The sequence below is a fragment of the Dromiciops gliroides genome, chromosome 3 (genome assembly GCF_019393635.1).
Source record: "Dromiciops gliroides isolate mDroGli1 chromosome 3, mDroGli1.pri, whole genome shotgun sequence".
In the NCBI taxonomy this organism is placed as follows: domain Eukaryota; kingdom Metazoa; phylum Chordata; class Mammalia; order Microbiotheria; family Microbiotheriidae; genus Dromiciops; species Dromiciops gliroides.
Genome location: NC_057863.1, coordinates 643266875 through 643282762, shown reverse-complemented (window position 1 = coordinate 643282762; position 15888 = coordinate 643266875). Strand labels below are relative to the sequence as shown.

The following is a 15888-nucleotide window of genomic DNA, read 5'->3' as shown; positions in this document are numbered from 1 at the left end:
CTCTGTGACCCATCCCCCTCTTTGGTATTCCCTGCTCCCAGGCCAAATAGAGAACCAGTCAAGTGGGGACCGGGTGCGTATCTTCCGGTCAGAACGCACATACGCCGTGCAGAGCGGCCGCTGGTATTTCGAGTTTGAGGCTGTCACCACTGGAGAGATGCGTGTGGGCTGGGCCCGTCCAGAGCTGCGGCCAGATGTGGAACTGGGAGCAGACGACTTGGCTTACGTCTTCAATGGCCACCGAGTGAGCACCTCCAGCCCACCTTGCCCCTACCCCATTCTTCTAAATCCAGCTTCCCCTTCACCTGTACCCTAGCCACCAATGTTTCCTCTAGAGAGAGTCTTCTCCCCAGACTTGCTCTAGTCCTGTTCTGTCTTTGGCCTGTCATCTACTCATCTTCCCCTAAATGAACCCCCAGTCCATTTAACATCTCTCAAGGAGAAGTCCCTCTTCTTCTCCATCCTTCTCCAGAAAGTAGGACCAACCTCTCTCCCTAGCCCTCCCCTGAGACAGGCAAAATGAACCCTGGGAATCATCAGAGCCAATAGGCCACCTTTCTCTCTCCTTCCTCCCCCTCCTCTCAATGCTGACCACAGACATTTCCTTCCAAAATGAATTTTGATGCAGAACCTAGAGAAAAACAAGTCACAAACAAAAAAATCCAATGAGCAATTTTTATCTGTCTCTCTATTTATCCATGAATATTCATTCATCTGTCTATTGACCCATCTATTGATTTATTCATCTACTTATTCATCTCTTCACCTAACTGGCCTTCCAATTTTTCTTTTCATTGATTCATCCATCCATCCATCCATCCACCCATCTTTTCATTTATTCTTCACTTCTCCACTGATTCATTCATTCATCCAAATTTTTGTTCATTCACTCATTTCACATATCTGTCCTTCAACTTAACTAATTACCTATTTGCCCACCAATCTATTGATTCGGTCATCTACTTATCCATCCATCCATCTAACAAGGTTTTTGCTGAAGACAAGAATAGGCAGACACACGGAAATGATGTGCTTCTCTCTCCCTGTTGCTAAGGGAGAGGGTAGAGAATGTCCCAAAGTAGAGGTAGAGTTTGGGGGTAATGCTGGGGAATTAAGATAATGACAAGCACCTTTCTTACTCTTCTGTTCCTGGAAACTGTGACCTTTTCTCTCTGTTTCTCTGTATCTCTCTCTTATCCATGGGTGATTCTCATCCTGTATATCTGTAGGGGCAACGCTGGCACATGGGCAGTGAACCGTTTGGCCGACCCTGGCAACCAGGAGATGTGGTTGGGTGTATGATTGACCTCACGGAGAACACCATCCTCTTCACACTCAATGGAGAAGTGCTCATGTCTGACTCAGGCTCAGAGACAGCCTTCAAAGAGATTGAGATTGGGGATGGTGAGGATGCCCATCTTAGCTTCTTTTTCAACCTCCCCTTGCTCCCCAAAGCCTTTGAGTCTCCCTTGAGGCAGCAGGGGAAGGAGCACCAGGCTTGGAGTCAGGAGGACATAAGTTCAAATACCAGCTCAGACACAGTTTCTGAGCAAGTCACTTAACTCCTTTCTACCTCAGTTTCCTCATTTGCAAAATAGGGCTAATACCAGCACCTCCCTCCCAGGTATCCTATAAAATGGGATAACATTGGAAAAGAGATTTGCAAAGCTTAAAGTGCTATGTAAATACTAGCTATTATTATTGTGGTGGTTCACAGAGATTGCTGTAAAGATAAACTTAGAAGCCTCAGAGACATAGGAGTTACTATTATCTACCTTCTGAACCCCTGTGATCCTCATCCCCTCACCCCGTGTCCCTCTCACCCTCCCTCCCACCCAGGATTCCTCCCCGTCTGCAGCCTGGGCCTAGGCCAGGTGGGACGCCTAAATTTAGGCCAGGATGTGGGATCTCTTCGCTACTTCACCATCTGTGGACTCCAGGAGGGCTTTGAACCTTTTGCCATCAACATGCAGAGGCCTGTCACCACCTGGTTCAGCAAGAGCCTGCCCCAGTTTGAACCTATGCCCCCTGATCATCCCCACTATGAGGTGAGACCTCCCCTTTCCCTCTGGAGGGCCAGAGATGCCCCAGCTCCTTTCCTGCCTTTCTCCCACTCAGATGACCCTCTGTAATCAATGTGGGATACACTTAACTGAGAGTTAGGAGATCTGAGGTTGGGACATGACTCTCACCAACTTGCTGGGAGAGAACAATATGGGGAAGCCAGACTGGAGTCAGGAGAACCGGAACTCCAGTTTTGCCTTTTGCTACTTACTAGCTGTGGGATCGAACATCTCTGGGCTTCCCCACTTCCTCTTTGAAATAAGAGAGTCATGCTAGATAAGCTATAAATTCCCATCCAGCTACAAAACACTCTAATTCTGGTATAAGATTTAGAAAAATATGAACACCTAGGTACAGTTTGGTACCTTCCTCACTAACTTTTACTGTTTTCCATCATTGGCTAATTATGTGCTGATTAGTGCCAGTCATGAATGCCCTGAAGTGGTTGCATGTATTCAAATTCACATTGTTTGGGGTTAGAATTATGGAAAATGTGGTCACTGTCTTCAGCCCAATGGAAATAGGCAATGGGAATTTGACTAATGTGACCACTTCCAGGGGAATAATTCATTGCTTGCACTAATCAGGACTTAGTTGTATTTAGTCTGGTTTTCTTACATAAATCTAACTTATCAAGCAATGGACATTTATTAAACATGTACTGTGTGTCAGGCATTGTACCAGGCATTGGGGATACAAGTACAAAGAAGGAAACCATCCCTACTCAGTGAGCTTATATCCTAATGAAGGATTCAACAAAAACATAAAAATATAGACAAGATAAAGTGAATCAATACAGAATATACAAATGAGTTCAGTGGAAGGTGGGAAGGCTGAACATAGTTGAGGGGATTGAGAAGGGTTTTAGGCAGAAGGTTATCCTGAATCTCTGGGCTCTGTAGTTTCTAAAGGCCTGATGCCCCACCCCCCAACAATCCCACTCCCATAGGTGACCCGAGTGGATGGCACGGTGGACACTCCTCCCTGCCTGCGCCTGACACACCGAACATGGGGCTCCCAGAATAGCCTGGTGGAGATGATGTTTCTACGGTTGAGTCTTCCTGTCCAGTTCTATCAGCACTTCCGATGCACACCAGGAGCCACTCCTCTGGCCCCACCGGGACCTCAACCTCCCGGGGATGATGAGGTCCGGGCGGCTGAGCCTGACCCAGACTATGAGCAGCTGCAACGTTCAGCAGGACGCACAGGCGATGCTGAGAACAAGGATGGGACTGGGGGGCCCACCAAAGATGGAGCAGCAGGGGGATCTCAGACAGGGGCTGATGCAACAGGAGGGTCCCCAGCCCGGGCTGAGAACGAGAAGGATGCTGCCACTGAGAAGAGCAAGAAGAGGGGGTGAGTGTGGAAGGTCATAGTCTGGGCCAGTAAATCTCAACACCAAGAGAGACAACATGGTATCAGATGGGAAGGGGACTGTGTATGGAAAGCTGGGGTTCAAATACCAACTCTGTTCATTCCTTTCTGAGCCTCACTTATAAAATCAGAGGATTGGGCAAGGTGGTCTCCTAGGCACCTCGAAATTCTATGATCTTGAGATTGTGCTCTGATGTATTAAGAGGATTAAGTATACTCAGAGGAGCCTCCAGTACTGGGCACCCTGGAGTACCCCCCAAAATCCTAAAACATCCTGAGGGGCTCTCAGCATTCAAGGTGGATCAGTTAGCTCTGGATCCCCTTCCTTCAAATTAATGACTTGGTGAGACTTTGGGGGGGGGGCAGGGGGGAGCAGGTACCATGTCTGAAACAGAGAAACAGCAACAAGGAAGTATAGACTCTGATGGTGGGGCTCTTGTGTCTCCTCTTCTCTCCCCCACCCGCCCTGCAATCCCCAGGTTCTTGTTCAAGGCCAAGAAGGCAGCCATGATGACTCAGTCCCCTGCCACACCTGCTTTGCCCCGACTCCCTCGTGATGTGGTGCCTGCCGACAACAGGGATGACCCCGAGATCATCCTCAACACCACCACGGTGAGGATTGTGAGATAAGGTGGGGCCTAGGGTAGAGTTCTCAGACCCCTCAACAGATGCCCCAGAATCCAGTTCTCTACTAGGCCTGTCCCTGCTCAGCCCGTGGAGATGTCCTGGTTCTCCCGGCCGTCCCCAGTACTGGGCAAGGGTCCCCCCTCTGTTCTTCCCCCACTCCGCCCACTCCTCACCTCTCCTCCTTTTTCCTAGTATTACTACTCGGTCCGGGTATTTGCCGGCCAGGAGCCCAGCTCAGTGTGGGTAGGCTGGGTCACCCCCGACTACCACCAGCATGACATGAATTTCGACCTCAGCAAAGTCCGGGCTGTGACGGTGACCATGGGGGATGACCGAGGCAATGTACACAACAGGTCAGGACCCCGGGGATCTGGACACTGGGAGGCTTGGGAATGTGGAAGCCAAAAGGCAAGCGGAAGGGAGGACGGACACAACTTAGAAACACAGCCTCAGGGGGAAAAGCCACAAGCTTTGAGTGAGGAGATGGGGCAAATCATTTCACTGATTTGCTGAATGATCTTAGGCAAGGCGTTTAACATTTCGGGCCTCCGTTTCCCTTCCTGTAAAATGAAGGAGGTGAGGGGGTGTGGTTCAGCAGAAGAGTCTGGAGTCATGGGGGAATGGGAATCAAACCCCAATTCTGCCTTGCCTCCATTTCCTCATCTGTAAAACAGGGGAGTGGGATTCAGCGAACTCTCTGATTCCTTCCAGTTCTAAATCTACCAGTTTCTGAATTCAACAAAGGTTGGCTAAGAACCTGTTATGTGGGGCAGCTAGGGGGCGCAGTGGATAGAGCACCGGCCCTGGAGGCAGGAGGACCTGAGTTCAAATCCGGCCTCAGACACTTAACACTTACTAGCTGTGTGACCCTGGGCAAGTCACTTGACCCCAATTGCCTCACTAAAAAAAAAAATAAAAGAACCTATTATGCGCAAAGGACTCTGGACACTTAATAGGCCTGTCCCTGAACCTCAGTATTCCTCTCTGCTCAATGTGGGACCTGAACTAAATGGTCTCTAAGGGACTCTGCCGCTCTAAAGGTCAATCCATCTCAATGCAAGTGGTGCCCATTAAGTACTTGCTGTATACCAAATATTGGTTACGAGGCCAGGAATACAGATACAGAGTCTTTTTTCTTTTTCTTTTTCTTTTTCTTTTCTTTTTCTTTTTTTTGGTGGGGCAATGAGGGTTAAGTGACTTGCCCAAGGTCACACAGCTAAGTGTCAAGTGTCTGAGGCTAGATTTAAATTCAGGTCCTCCTGAATCCAGGGCTGGTGCTTTATTCACTGCGCCACCTAGCTGCCCCCCAGACACAGAGTCTCAGGGACATCTAGTCAGTTAGACAAGAAGGATTTATTATTAAGTACCCACCCCGTCCCAGGCAGGCAATGGGTTAAGTTCCACGCCTTCTTATTTTCGGTGAGAGTTTCAGGAATTCTTTAATTCTTAATTCTTTCCCTTCATGGTGTCATCCTTGTTTCCCCATCCTTATGAGCAGAGAAAATCCCCCCATATGCCCTCTCTGGAGTCTTCAGTCCAGTACAAAAAACATTAATTAAACACCTACTGTGTGCTAGGGATACAGACAGAAAAAAGCAACAGTCCCTGTCTTCAAGAAGTTTACATTCCCCTGGGGGCATAAAACATGGGCACAAATTGGTACAGTTGAAGGGAAAATGAGAGGGGAATGAGAGTGCTAACAATGCAGAAGATCAGGGAAGGTTTCCTGAGCAAAGCTTTCATCGAAGACCCAACATGGGGAGTAGATAACAAAGGCTGATTGAAATGTACAATGGTCACTTTGTTAGCCACAAGGTGGATTGGAAGGACTAGAGATGGCTTCCGGTGCCCTCCCAGCCTGGACATTCCCTGTTCTAAGGCCCCTCCAGCTCTGTTCTAAGGGCTCTCCCAACTCTGACACTGATAACGTGAAACAGATAGAGTCCCTGGGTTCAAATCTCAGCTTTCTCACTTACCTCCAAACGTTGTGGCCACAGCCACAGTGCTTCACATCACTCTCTGCCAGACCTTCCCCCAAGTTGTGCCCACTAGCTTGCAGGTGTCCCCCAGGACTCTGTCCTGGGGCTCTTTCTCTCCTCCCTCCTTACTCCTTCAGGTTTAATTATCACCTCTAAGCCCCCACGTCTCTCCTGAGCTCCAGGCCTGCATCACCAACTATCTTTTGGACATCTCACACTGGATGTCTGGTGGGCATCTCAAACTCATTATCTCTGTCCCTCCCCTCTTACCAACCTTGCTGGTTGGCAGCATCCACACTTGCCACCTCCACGTCATCCTCAACGCCTCGTTCCCACTCCCCCCCCTCCCCTTCCAGTCTTGTCATTTCTTCACGCCTTTCTCCATTCACCCTTCTATCACCCTGGTGCCCCGGCCTCATCACCTCACACCTGGACTAGTGCAGCAGCTTGTTGTGGGTCTGCCTGACTCAGCTCTCCCCAGTCCATCCTCCCATCAGCTACAAAGTGATTTTCCTAAAGCTCAGGTCCAATGACGTCACTCCCTTACTCAATAAACACCAGTGGCTCCCAGGATCATGTAGAAAATTATCTGTTTGCCTTTCTAAGTCCTTCACATCCTGGGCTCTTCTTCCCTTCCTAGTCTTCTTACTCCCCTCCATGCATGCTATGGTCCAGCAACCCTGGCTTTTGGGTCGTTCCTCAAAGAGGACAAGCCATCTCCCGACTCTGGGCAGCTCCCCTGGCTGTGCCTCCCGGCAATGCTCTTCCTCCTCACCTCCACCTCTTGGCTTCCTCCCCTTCTCAACTCAACACTCACCTTCCGGAGGACATCTTGCTAGGGTCCATCAACTGCTCTAAGATTAACTCCCACTTACAATGAAAACATCTCATATGGACATTGTCTCCCCTGTCAGAAAGTGAGCCCCTTATAGGCAGGGACTGTGTTTCTGCCTTTCATTTGCATTCCCCATTCTCAGTACGGTGTCTGCCACACAGTGGGCACTTTATAAATTCTTGTTGACTGACTGTGAAATGAATTAGACAACGTTGGAGATCACTTCTGGCACAAGTTCCTTTGACTTCAATAAATCATGTTAGACTCTTGGGTCTTTGGGATCAAGCTTTGACTCTCAGGTTCTCAAGATTGGGGAGCAGGAGGCATGTCTCTGGGGTCAAGATGTGACTGAGGACTTGGGGTCTCTGGAATGATTTCTGGGTTTGTTTGTTTGTTTTTTTTTCCTGGAAGCAATCAAGGTTAAGTGACTTGCCCAGGGTCACATAGCTAATAAGTATCTGAGGCCATATTTGAACTCAGGTCCTCCCGACTTCAGGTGCTGGTGTTTTGTCCATTGCACCACCTAGCTACCCTTGGAATGATTTCTGGAAGGGGCAGCTAGGTGGAGCAGTGGATAGAGCACCGGCCCTGGAGTCAGGAGTACCTGAGTTCAAATCCAGCCTCAGACACTTAACACTTACTAGCTGTGTGACCCTGGGCAAGTCACTTAACCCCAATTGCCTCACTAAAAAAAAAAAAAATTAAAAAAAGGAATGATTTCTGGAGTGAGGGTCTGGGTTCAGGGGGCTGCAGTATCCTAGGTACCTAGGGGAAAGGTCTGGTCTTAGATTCTCACTCCTCTGGGTTTAAGGCCAGGTTTTGAATCTTGAACTTCTTGGGGGTGAGGCTCCTGGCAGACACTACTACCTCTCCTCTCTTCTGGTTAGCCTGAAGCGCAGTAACTGCTACATGGTGTGGGGCGGGGACTTTGTGAGCCCAGGACAGCAAGGACGCATTAGCCACACGGACCTGGTCATCGGCTGCCTGGTGGACCTGGCCACTGGCCTCATGACCTTCACGGCCAATGGAAAAGAGAGCAACACCTTTTTCCAGGTCAGCCTCATACCAAGAAGTCTCCCACCACCCTCTCCCCTCAATCACTCAGCCAGATGCCCCGATGGACTTTCCTTATCAATCCACCCATGACCAAGTTCTCACTGAGCCTCCCTCAATTCTGACCTCCCATCCCCCTATGGGGGGAGGCTGAGCAGGGACCATCACAGGCTGGCTCCTACCTGCAGAGGCAAGACTCAATCCCACGACTCCCTGTCCCGATTCCAAAAAGTTCCCCAGGCTGGCCATGAACCCAGAAAAGCTTGGGAGGGAAGAGGGGGACTGAGGCAGATCTAGTAGAGACCCATGTCTGAGCCCTGGAGGCAGAGGGAGCCTGGGAAATGGTGAGAGAGGTTGGGGGAGGGTGTGGCCTGATAGAGCAACAGGAAAGAGCCTGTGGGTCCAGGAACTAGGAAAACCTGAGTCTGATGAGAAGCAATAAAGCAGGAGAGTGAAGCTGGGGCCATATCTTTGGGTCTTCAGAAGCCAGCCCAAGGGGCTTCAAACAGTACAAGCTAGCTGGCTCTCCCTCTTCTCCTCCCTTTGACCTTGCCAGACCAGAGACCTCCATCAGAGGCCTCCTGTCCCTCCAACTGTGGGCCACTCCTTATGTCCTCCCTACTTTCTCCACCAGGTGGAGCCAAACACGAAGCTATTTCCAGCTGCTTTCGTACTGCCCACCAACCAAAATATTATGCAATTTGAACTGGGAAAACTAAAGGTGATGGGGCAGGGGTTGTGGTGTTTAAGTTGGGGCAGGGGGGAAGGCTGGAGGACTTCAGAGGTGGGAGGGATCCCAGTGAACTGGGGTGGTCAGGAGCTTCCTGGAAGAAGTGGTATAGATGGAGTGAGTGGCCAGTGGATGGGGTGAAGGATGGATAGATTGATGGGTGGATGGAGTAAATGATCCATGGATAAAATGGTCAGTGGATAGGACAAGGATGGAGTGATGGAGTGATAAATAGATGGATTGTGTGGCCAAAGGATAGGCCGAAGAATGGATGGAGTGAGTGTTGGTTGACTGAGATGTATTATCCATGAACTGAGTGAGTGACCAATGGGTAGAATAAGGAATGGATAGATAGATGGAGTGAGGGGTTTTTAGATAGAATAGATACATGAGCAGTGTGAATGGCCAAAAGGTAGAATAAGGGATGCATGGAAAGAATGATTGATAGATAGATGGAGCAGCCAAATGAATAGATACTGAGGGATGAATAGAGTGAGTAAATGTTGGCTAGATGGGATCAATGATTCATGGATGGAGTGAGTGGCCAAATAGATGGGAAGAGGAATAGATAGATAGATAAATAGATAATTCAAGAGATGTATGAATGGATGAAATAACTGATACATGGGTGGAGTGAGTGGCCAATGTATAGGATGAGGGATGAATGATGTGAGTAAATGATATGGTCAGTGAATAAGAGGAAGGATGGATGGAGTCAGTGAGTTAACTGTAAGTGTGAATGGATGTTGAATGGCTAGAATGAGTAATACATGGGTGGAATGAATAAGAGACATCTGTTTGTTCACTCATCAATTATGCAAACTTTCATTGACTTTGACCTAATTATTAGAGGAGAGAGAAAGTTTAGATAGTATTAGATCCCTGCTTTTTGTACAGTATAACAAAGACTGTTCCATGAGCTGTCTAAAGGGCAAAGTGCTTTCTGAAGGTGGAGGGAGAAGGATTAGGTGAATAGCCAAGAACATTCTAGATACAGGGAAAAGTCTGAGCAAAGGCAGGGGAGCAAGGGGATGCGAGGAACAACATGGTCCAGTTTAGCTGGTATGTAAAGCGAAAGGATGGTCTGCATGAATGACTGGCAAGTTTGTGTTGGGTGGGGGACAGTGGGTAAGGTAGGAGTCCCCCAACCTTCAGACCACTCAACTTCTCCCCGGACCATTCCCACTTCTCCATCAGAATATCATGCCCCTGTCAGCTGCCATGTTCCTCAGTGAGCGGAAGAACCCAGCCCCACAGTGTCCCCCACGCCTCGAGGTACAGATGCTCATGCCCGTGTCCTGGAGCAGGATGCCCAACCACTTCCTACAAGTGGAGATGCACCGGGCGGGTGACCGACTGGGCTGGGCAGTGCAGTGTGAGGACCCACTGACTATGATGGCCTTGCATATCCCCGAGGAGAACCGGTGAGCATCCCCCACCCCCTAGCCCAGGCCTCGGAGACCACTTCAAGCCCTCTGCCCCTGCCCTGGGGAAGCTGGAACCTCTCAAATTCCCCGCCCCCCTCAAGCTCGTGTGTCTGGCTCCCTGTGGTTATTTCTGTTTCCTTTGTTTTCTCTGTTGTGTATGATGTGTCCCTCTAACTTTGCCTTTCCTTTTTTCTTTCTTTCTCTCTCTCTGTCTCTGTCTCTGTCTCTATCTCTCTGTCTCTGTCTCTCTTTCTGTGTTTCTGTCTCTTTCTGTCTCTCTCTGTAATCTCCCACTCTTTCTACCTCTGCCTAAATTCCTCTCCCTCCCTCCCTGTCTCTCTCCCACTCCCTCCATCTCTTACTATCTGGACTTTCTTGTCCCCTCCCACACCTCCTGCCTTTCCCAGTCTTCTCTCTCTCTCAATCTTGCTGTGTCTCTGTCTCTTTCCTTTCCCCCTCTGCCTCTCTCTTCATCCCTCTCTCTCTCCTTCCTTTCTTCTGGCTGCAGCTGTATGGACATCCTGGAGCTATCTGAACGTCTCTCCTTACAACGCTTCCACTCCCACACCCTGAACCTCTACCGGGCCGTGTGTGCCTTGGGGAACAACCGAGTGGCCCACGCACTCTGCAGCCATGTGGACCAGGCCCAGCTGCTTCACGCCATTGAGGATGCGCACCTCCCCGGCCCCCTGAGAGCTGGCTACTATGACCTGCTCATCAGCATTCACCTGGAGAGCGCCTGCCGCTCCCGGCGCTCCATGCTCAATGAGTATATTGTGCCGCTGACGCCTGAGACCAGCACTATCACGCTCTTCCCTCCCGGCCCCCACCCTGCCCCTGGGGAGGAAGACAAACGGTGTCACGGGCTTCCTGGTGTGGGGGCCTCCACTTCCCTGCGTCCACCTCTCCACTTCTCTCCCCCCTGTTTCGTGACAGCCCCAGTAGGGGCAGGTTCTGCCGAGGCCCCTGCCCGCTTCAGCCCCTCCATCCCCCTGGAGGTACTCCGTGACAAGGCACTAAGGATGCTGGGGGAGGCTGTGCGAGATGGAGGCCAGCATGCCCGGGACCCTGTGGGTGGCTCTGTGGAGTTCCAGTTTGTTCCGGTCCTCAAACTGGTGTCCACTCTGCTGGTAATCACTGAGTTATTCACCTCTTCCCTACACTGCATACTTATCCCACCCCCACCCCCCATCTATCTGTCACTAATTCTATCCACCATCAGTGTCCTTCCATATTTCACAGCTTCTGACTCTGTCCACGAATCACTTACTTCATCCATCAATCATTCATGTCATCCGCCAGTCGGTTAGCCTTGCAGTTGGCGACTTTCTCTGTGCATTATTATTCTCTCCATCCATCAGTCACCCCCTTCACTGCCAGCTCTTTTCTCAGATCATTCACTCTCCACCTCTTATCTCATCTCCCCCTCCACTGGTCACTCACTCCATCCATCACATACAGCCTTCCTACCCACCCAGCCCTGGCTGGGGGACTATGTGGGGACAGTTTGGGGGCGACGCCAGAGGAGCTCGATGGGGGAGACGGCTCTGGGGTCTGAGAGACTTTCCTAGAGGAGGGAAGGCAGCTGAACCCCAGAGGATGGAAAGGGATGGGAGAGGGGAAGAGGAAAGAAATGCCATAGATTTTGTGTGAGACAAGGAGAAGACAGTCCTGGGGGGAGCAGAGGGGACATGGAGAGGAATGTGAGGGGGAAGACGGGCATCGGCCTCCATTGGTGGAAGCCTCAAAGTCTCCACTGAGTGACCAGTCTGGACTTGGTCCTGCAGGTGATGGGCATCTTTGGGGATGACGATGTTAAGCAAATTCTGAGAATGATTGAGCCTGAGGTTTTCAAGGAAGAGGAGGAAGAAGAGGAGGAGGAGGAGGATGAAGAAGAGAAGGAAGAGGATGAAGAAGAGGAGGAGGAAGAAAAAGAGGAGGAGGTCAAGGAGGAGGAGGTGGAGGAAGAGAAGGGAGAGGAAGAGGAAGCTGTGGAAGAAGGACTTCTTCAGATGAAGCTGCCGGAATCAGTCAAGCTGCAGGTGGGTGGAGTGGCGCTCCTGGGGCACACTCAGCCTCGCCCCGGCTTGCTGGGTCAGCTGCTGCTGGGTGGTCTGGCCGCCCATGGGCTGACTCTTTCTCTGGCCTTCAGATGTGCCATCTGCTGGAGTACTTCTGTGACCAGGAGCTGCAGCACCGCGTGGAGGCCCTCATCGCCTTCTCGGAGCGCTACGTCGACTACCTGCAGGCCAACCAGCGCAGCCGCTATGGCCTGCTCATGCGGGCCTTCACCATGTCTGCAGCGGAGACCGCCCGGCGCACCCGGGAGTTCCGCTCTCCACCCCAGGAGCAGGTGTCTGATGAGCCGGCCCCGGCCAGGGGACCCCTGACTCTCCATGTGCCTCTTTTCTGGCCCCGTCTTTCCCTTCCTGCCCCCCTGACCCCCGATTCTTCATCCCCAGCTCCCAGGCCCTTTACTCCCTGTTCTCTGAACCCTTAAAGCACTTAGCCTGGCACATGTTGGGTGTTAAATAAATCTTTATTCCTGTCCCCTATCCCCAATTTTCCACCCCCTATTCCTTGAATCTATTTCTCCCTCCCTTGATCCATGACTTCTTTGGGGGGGGGGATTGTTTTTGTTTTTGGTTTTTTTTGTGAGGCAGTTGGGGTTAAGTGACTTGCCCAGGGTCACACAGCTAGTAAGTGTTAAGTGTCTGAGGCCAGATTTGAACTCAGGTCCTCCTGAATCCAGGGCCGGTGCTCTATCCACTGCGCCACCTAGCTGCCCCCGATCCATGACTTCTAACCCCCTCTTTCCTACTCCCTGACCTTTCATCTCCTGCTCCCTGACCACTGACCTTTCCTTCTCTGACCCCTGATGTTCCCTCCCCTGCTCCTTAACCCTCCATTGCCCTCCATTCACAACCCCCCAAACCGTACTGTGACTTTCCAGGCTCCCCCCCAGACTCTGACTTCTAACCCTCTAGATTGCCCTGTTTTCTGGCTTCTGACCCCCTACCATGGGATCTCTGACCTTCCGTCCAGTCCTTGCTCTCTGACCCTGACGCTGCAGCTCCTCAGTTCCGGTTCTTGACCCTCCTCTCCCTGCCCTCTGACCCTCAGCTCATCACTATGAATTCTGACCCTTCATCCCTTGCTCTCTGACCACCGAGCCTCAGTGCTCCCGTCTGTCTTTTTGCCTCTTCTTCCCTGCTCTCTAAGCCCCACTCCTTGAGCCCTGACCCATCAGCTCTTGCTCTCCTGCCTGGCTCTATGCTCTGACCACTCAGACTCTAGTTTCCTTTCCAGATCAACATGCTTCTACACTTTAAAGGAGGGGAAGATGAGGAGGAATGTCCAGTCCCAGATGAAGTGCGGCAGGAGCTGTTAGATTTCCACCAGGACCTGCTGCTGCACTGTGGTGAGGGTCTGGCCTGGGATGCCCTTCCCCACACCTGTCTCGGAGTCCTCTCATACTCCCCATGCCCTGGAAGAGCTTGGCTCCCTCCCAGGTCCCCTCCCCCCAGACCAGGCCAGCTCAGCCACTCCCTCCATCCTCGTAGGCATCCAGCTGGAGGGGAAGGAGGAGAAGGTGGAAGAGGAGACCACCCTGGGAGGTCGACTGATGAGCTTTTTGGAAAAGGTGAAGCTGGTGAAGAAGAAGGAGGAGGAGTCAGAGGAGACCCCTACTCCCGAAGAGAAAAAGCCTGGTGAGGAAGAGAAACCCTGACCTGCCCCATGAGGGGAGGCATGACCCAGTCTGTGCAAGCACCCAGCCTGAGTCAGGAAACACAAGGAAGAGATAGCCAAGAGGAGGCAGGGAGCTGGAAAGACAGAAACAGAAGGCAGTGATAAAGTAGCAAGTGGGAGGAGGGGAAAGGGAGAAAGAAGATGGTAGCGTGGGATTGTAGATAGTCACCCATGGAGCCAGGTGGAGCTGGGTTCAAATCCCACTGCTGACATATCATTTGGCCAGCACAGGGGAGCAGAGAGGGGCCAGTCTGACTCTTCACCATCTCCCCACCCGACTTTCCCTTCTCTGCCACCTCAGAATCCTTGCAGGAGCTGGTCTCTCACACAATGGTGCGCTGGGCTCAAGAGGACTTTATCCAGAACCCAGAGCTGGTCCGAGTCATGTTCAGCCTCCTCCACCGTCAGTATGACGGGCTTGGGGAACTGCTCCGTGCCCTGCCCAGAGCTTACACCATATCCCCATCCTCTGTGGAGGACACCATGAGCCTGCTGGAAAGCCTGTGTCAGATCCGCTCCCTGCTCATTGTGCAGATGGGGCCACAGGAAGAGAATCTCATGATACAGAGCATCGGGTAACCATCCCCTGCTTCCTGATAGTCCCACATCCTGACCTGCTGCTGCCCCTCTGGGGATCTCATCCCTTCCCTCTCTCTCTGCTCCTTGTTCTTGGGATGGATGGCCTGAGGCTAGGGAGCAGGGGCTGAGCCTGGGATTCCTTGGTTTAGGGAACATTCCACCTTCCAATACAGGTTAGCACTTTACAAGTATTATCTCATTTGTCCCTCATCATAACCCTGTCAGCACTCTGCAACATAGAGAGAATCACCTAGATCCCTGAAATATTATGTGACATGCCCAGAGTCATACAGCCAGTGTGCCTCAACAGTGAGACTTGAACCCAGGTCTGTGTGACTGGTTCTCCATCCACTCTATTAGGCTGCCTCCCAAATGAGCTATTTAGGCCTTTTTTAATTTTTTTTGAGGCAATTGGGGTTAAGTGACTTGCCCAAGGTCACACAGCTAGTAATCATTAAGTGTCTGAGGCCAGATTTGAACTCAGGTCCTCCTGAATCCAGGGCCAGTGTTCTATCCACTGTGCCACCTAGCTGCCCCAAAGCTAGTAATCATTAAGTGTCTGAGGCCAGATTTGAACTCAGGTCCTCCTGAATCCAGAGCCGGTGCTCTATCCACTGCGCCACCTAGCTGCCCCTTCTTGAGGCCTTTCTTGTCTTAAATCTTCTGTTCCTAGACGCCTCTGAGATCCTTCCCAGGTTCTATGATTTTGTATGATTCTCATCCCTCCGCATCACCACTGTATTCCCCTCCCAGTCTCCTATCTGTGACTATTTCCTTCTGTGGTGTGGTAGGAAGTGTTCTAGACTTGGAGCAAGGAGAACCTGCTTTGGAATCCCGCTTGGGATATTTATTAGCTGTGTGACTGACCCGAAGTAAAAACCTTCCTAAACTTCCCTGAGCCTCAGTGTCCTCATCCATAAAAGGGGGTTCATAATAGCATCTACCCCATAGGGTGATGGGGAGGATCAAAAGAGATAATACTTGGGGGCAGCTAGGTGGCACAGTGGATAAAGCTCTGGCCCTGGATTCAGGAGGACCTGAGTTCAAATCCAGTCTCAGACACCTGACACTTACTAGTTGTGTGACCTTGGGCAAGTCACTTAACCCTCATTGCCCCACCAAAAAAAAGGAGATAATACTTGTAAAGTACTTTGGAAATCGCTATATGAATAAATGTTAGCTATTATTAGTAGTTATTGGCTTCTGCTACTTTCTTCATGGCCAACTTCAGGGCTCTGAGGTCCTTGGGAATTGATTCCTTGACCATCCCTGAGCCTACCTACCTCTCCCACGAGTCTGATGCCTCCTCTTCCCAGCCCATGCCTCACTGATGAGAAAACCATCCCTGGATGGTTTTCTAGAATCCTAGAAATTCTAGAATCCTGGCCCCAGTTCTCTGTTTCCTTCTCTCCACCTCAGTCAGTGGACCAGGGACTTAGAGACTCTGGCAACCCCATCTCCCCTTTCTTC

The 15888-nt window shown here is 51.0% G+C and overlaps 1 protein-coding gene across 1 annotated transcript in view; it reads left to right on the top strand.

The window, feature by feature from the left end:
• RYR1 (ryanodine receptor 1) overlaps window positions 1–15888 on the top strand; it is a 95170-nt gene that overhangs the window by 25272 nt on the left and 54010 nt on the right. The window contains 15 exon segments of the mRNA XM_043991539.1: window positions 42–244; window positions 1230–1404; window positions 1840–2048; window positions 3014–3420; window positions 3918–4050; window positions 4258–4418; window positions 7767–7932; window positions 8567–8653; window positions 9860–10086; window positions 10598–11219; window positions 11877–12131; window positions 12242–12442; window positions 13399–13510; window positions 13653–13799; window positions 14141–14414. Of these exon segments, the coding sequence (XP_043847474.1) occupies window positions 42–244; window positions 1230–1404; window positions 1840–2048; window positions 3014–3420; window positions 3918–4050; window positions 4258–4418; window positions 7767–7932; window positions 8567–8653; window positions 9860–10086; window positions 10598–11219; window positions 11877–12131; window positions 12242–12442; window positions 13399–13510; window positions 13653–13799; window positions 14141–14414 (3379 nt within the window).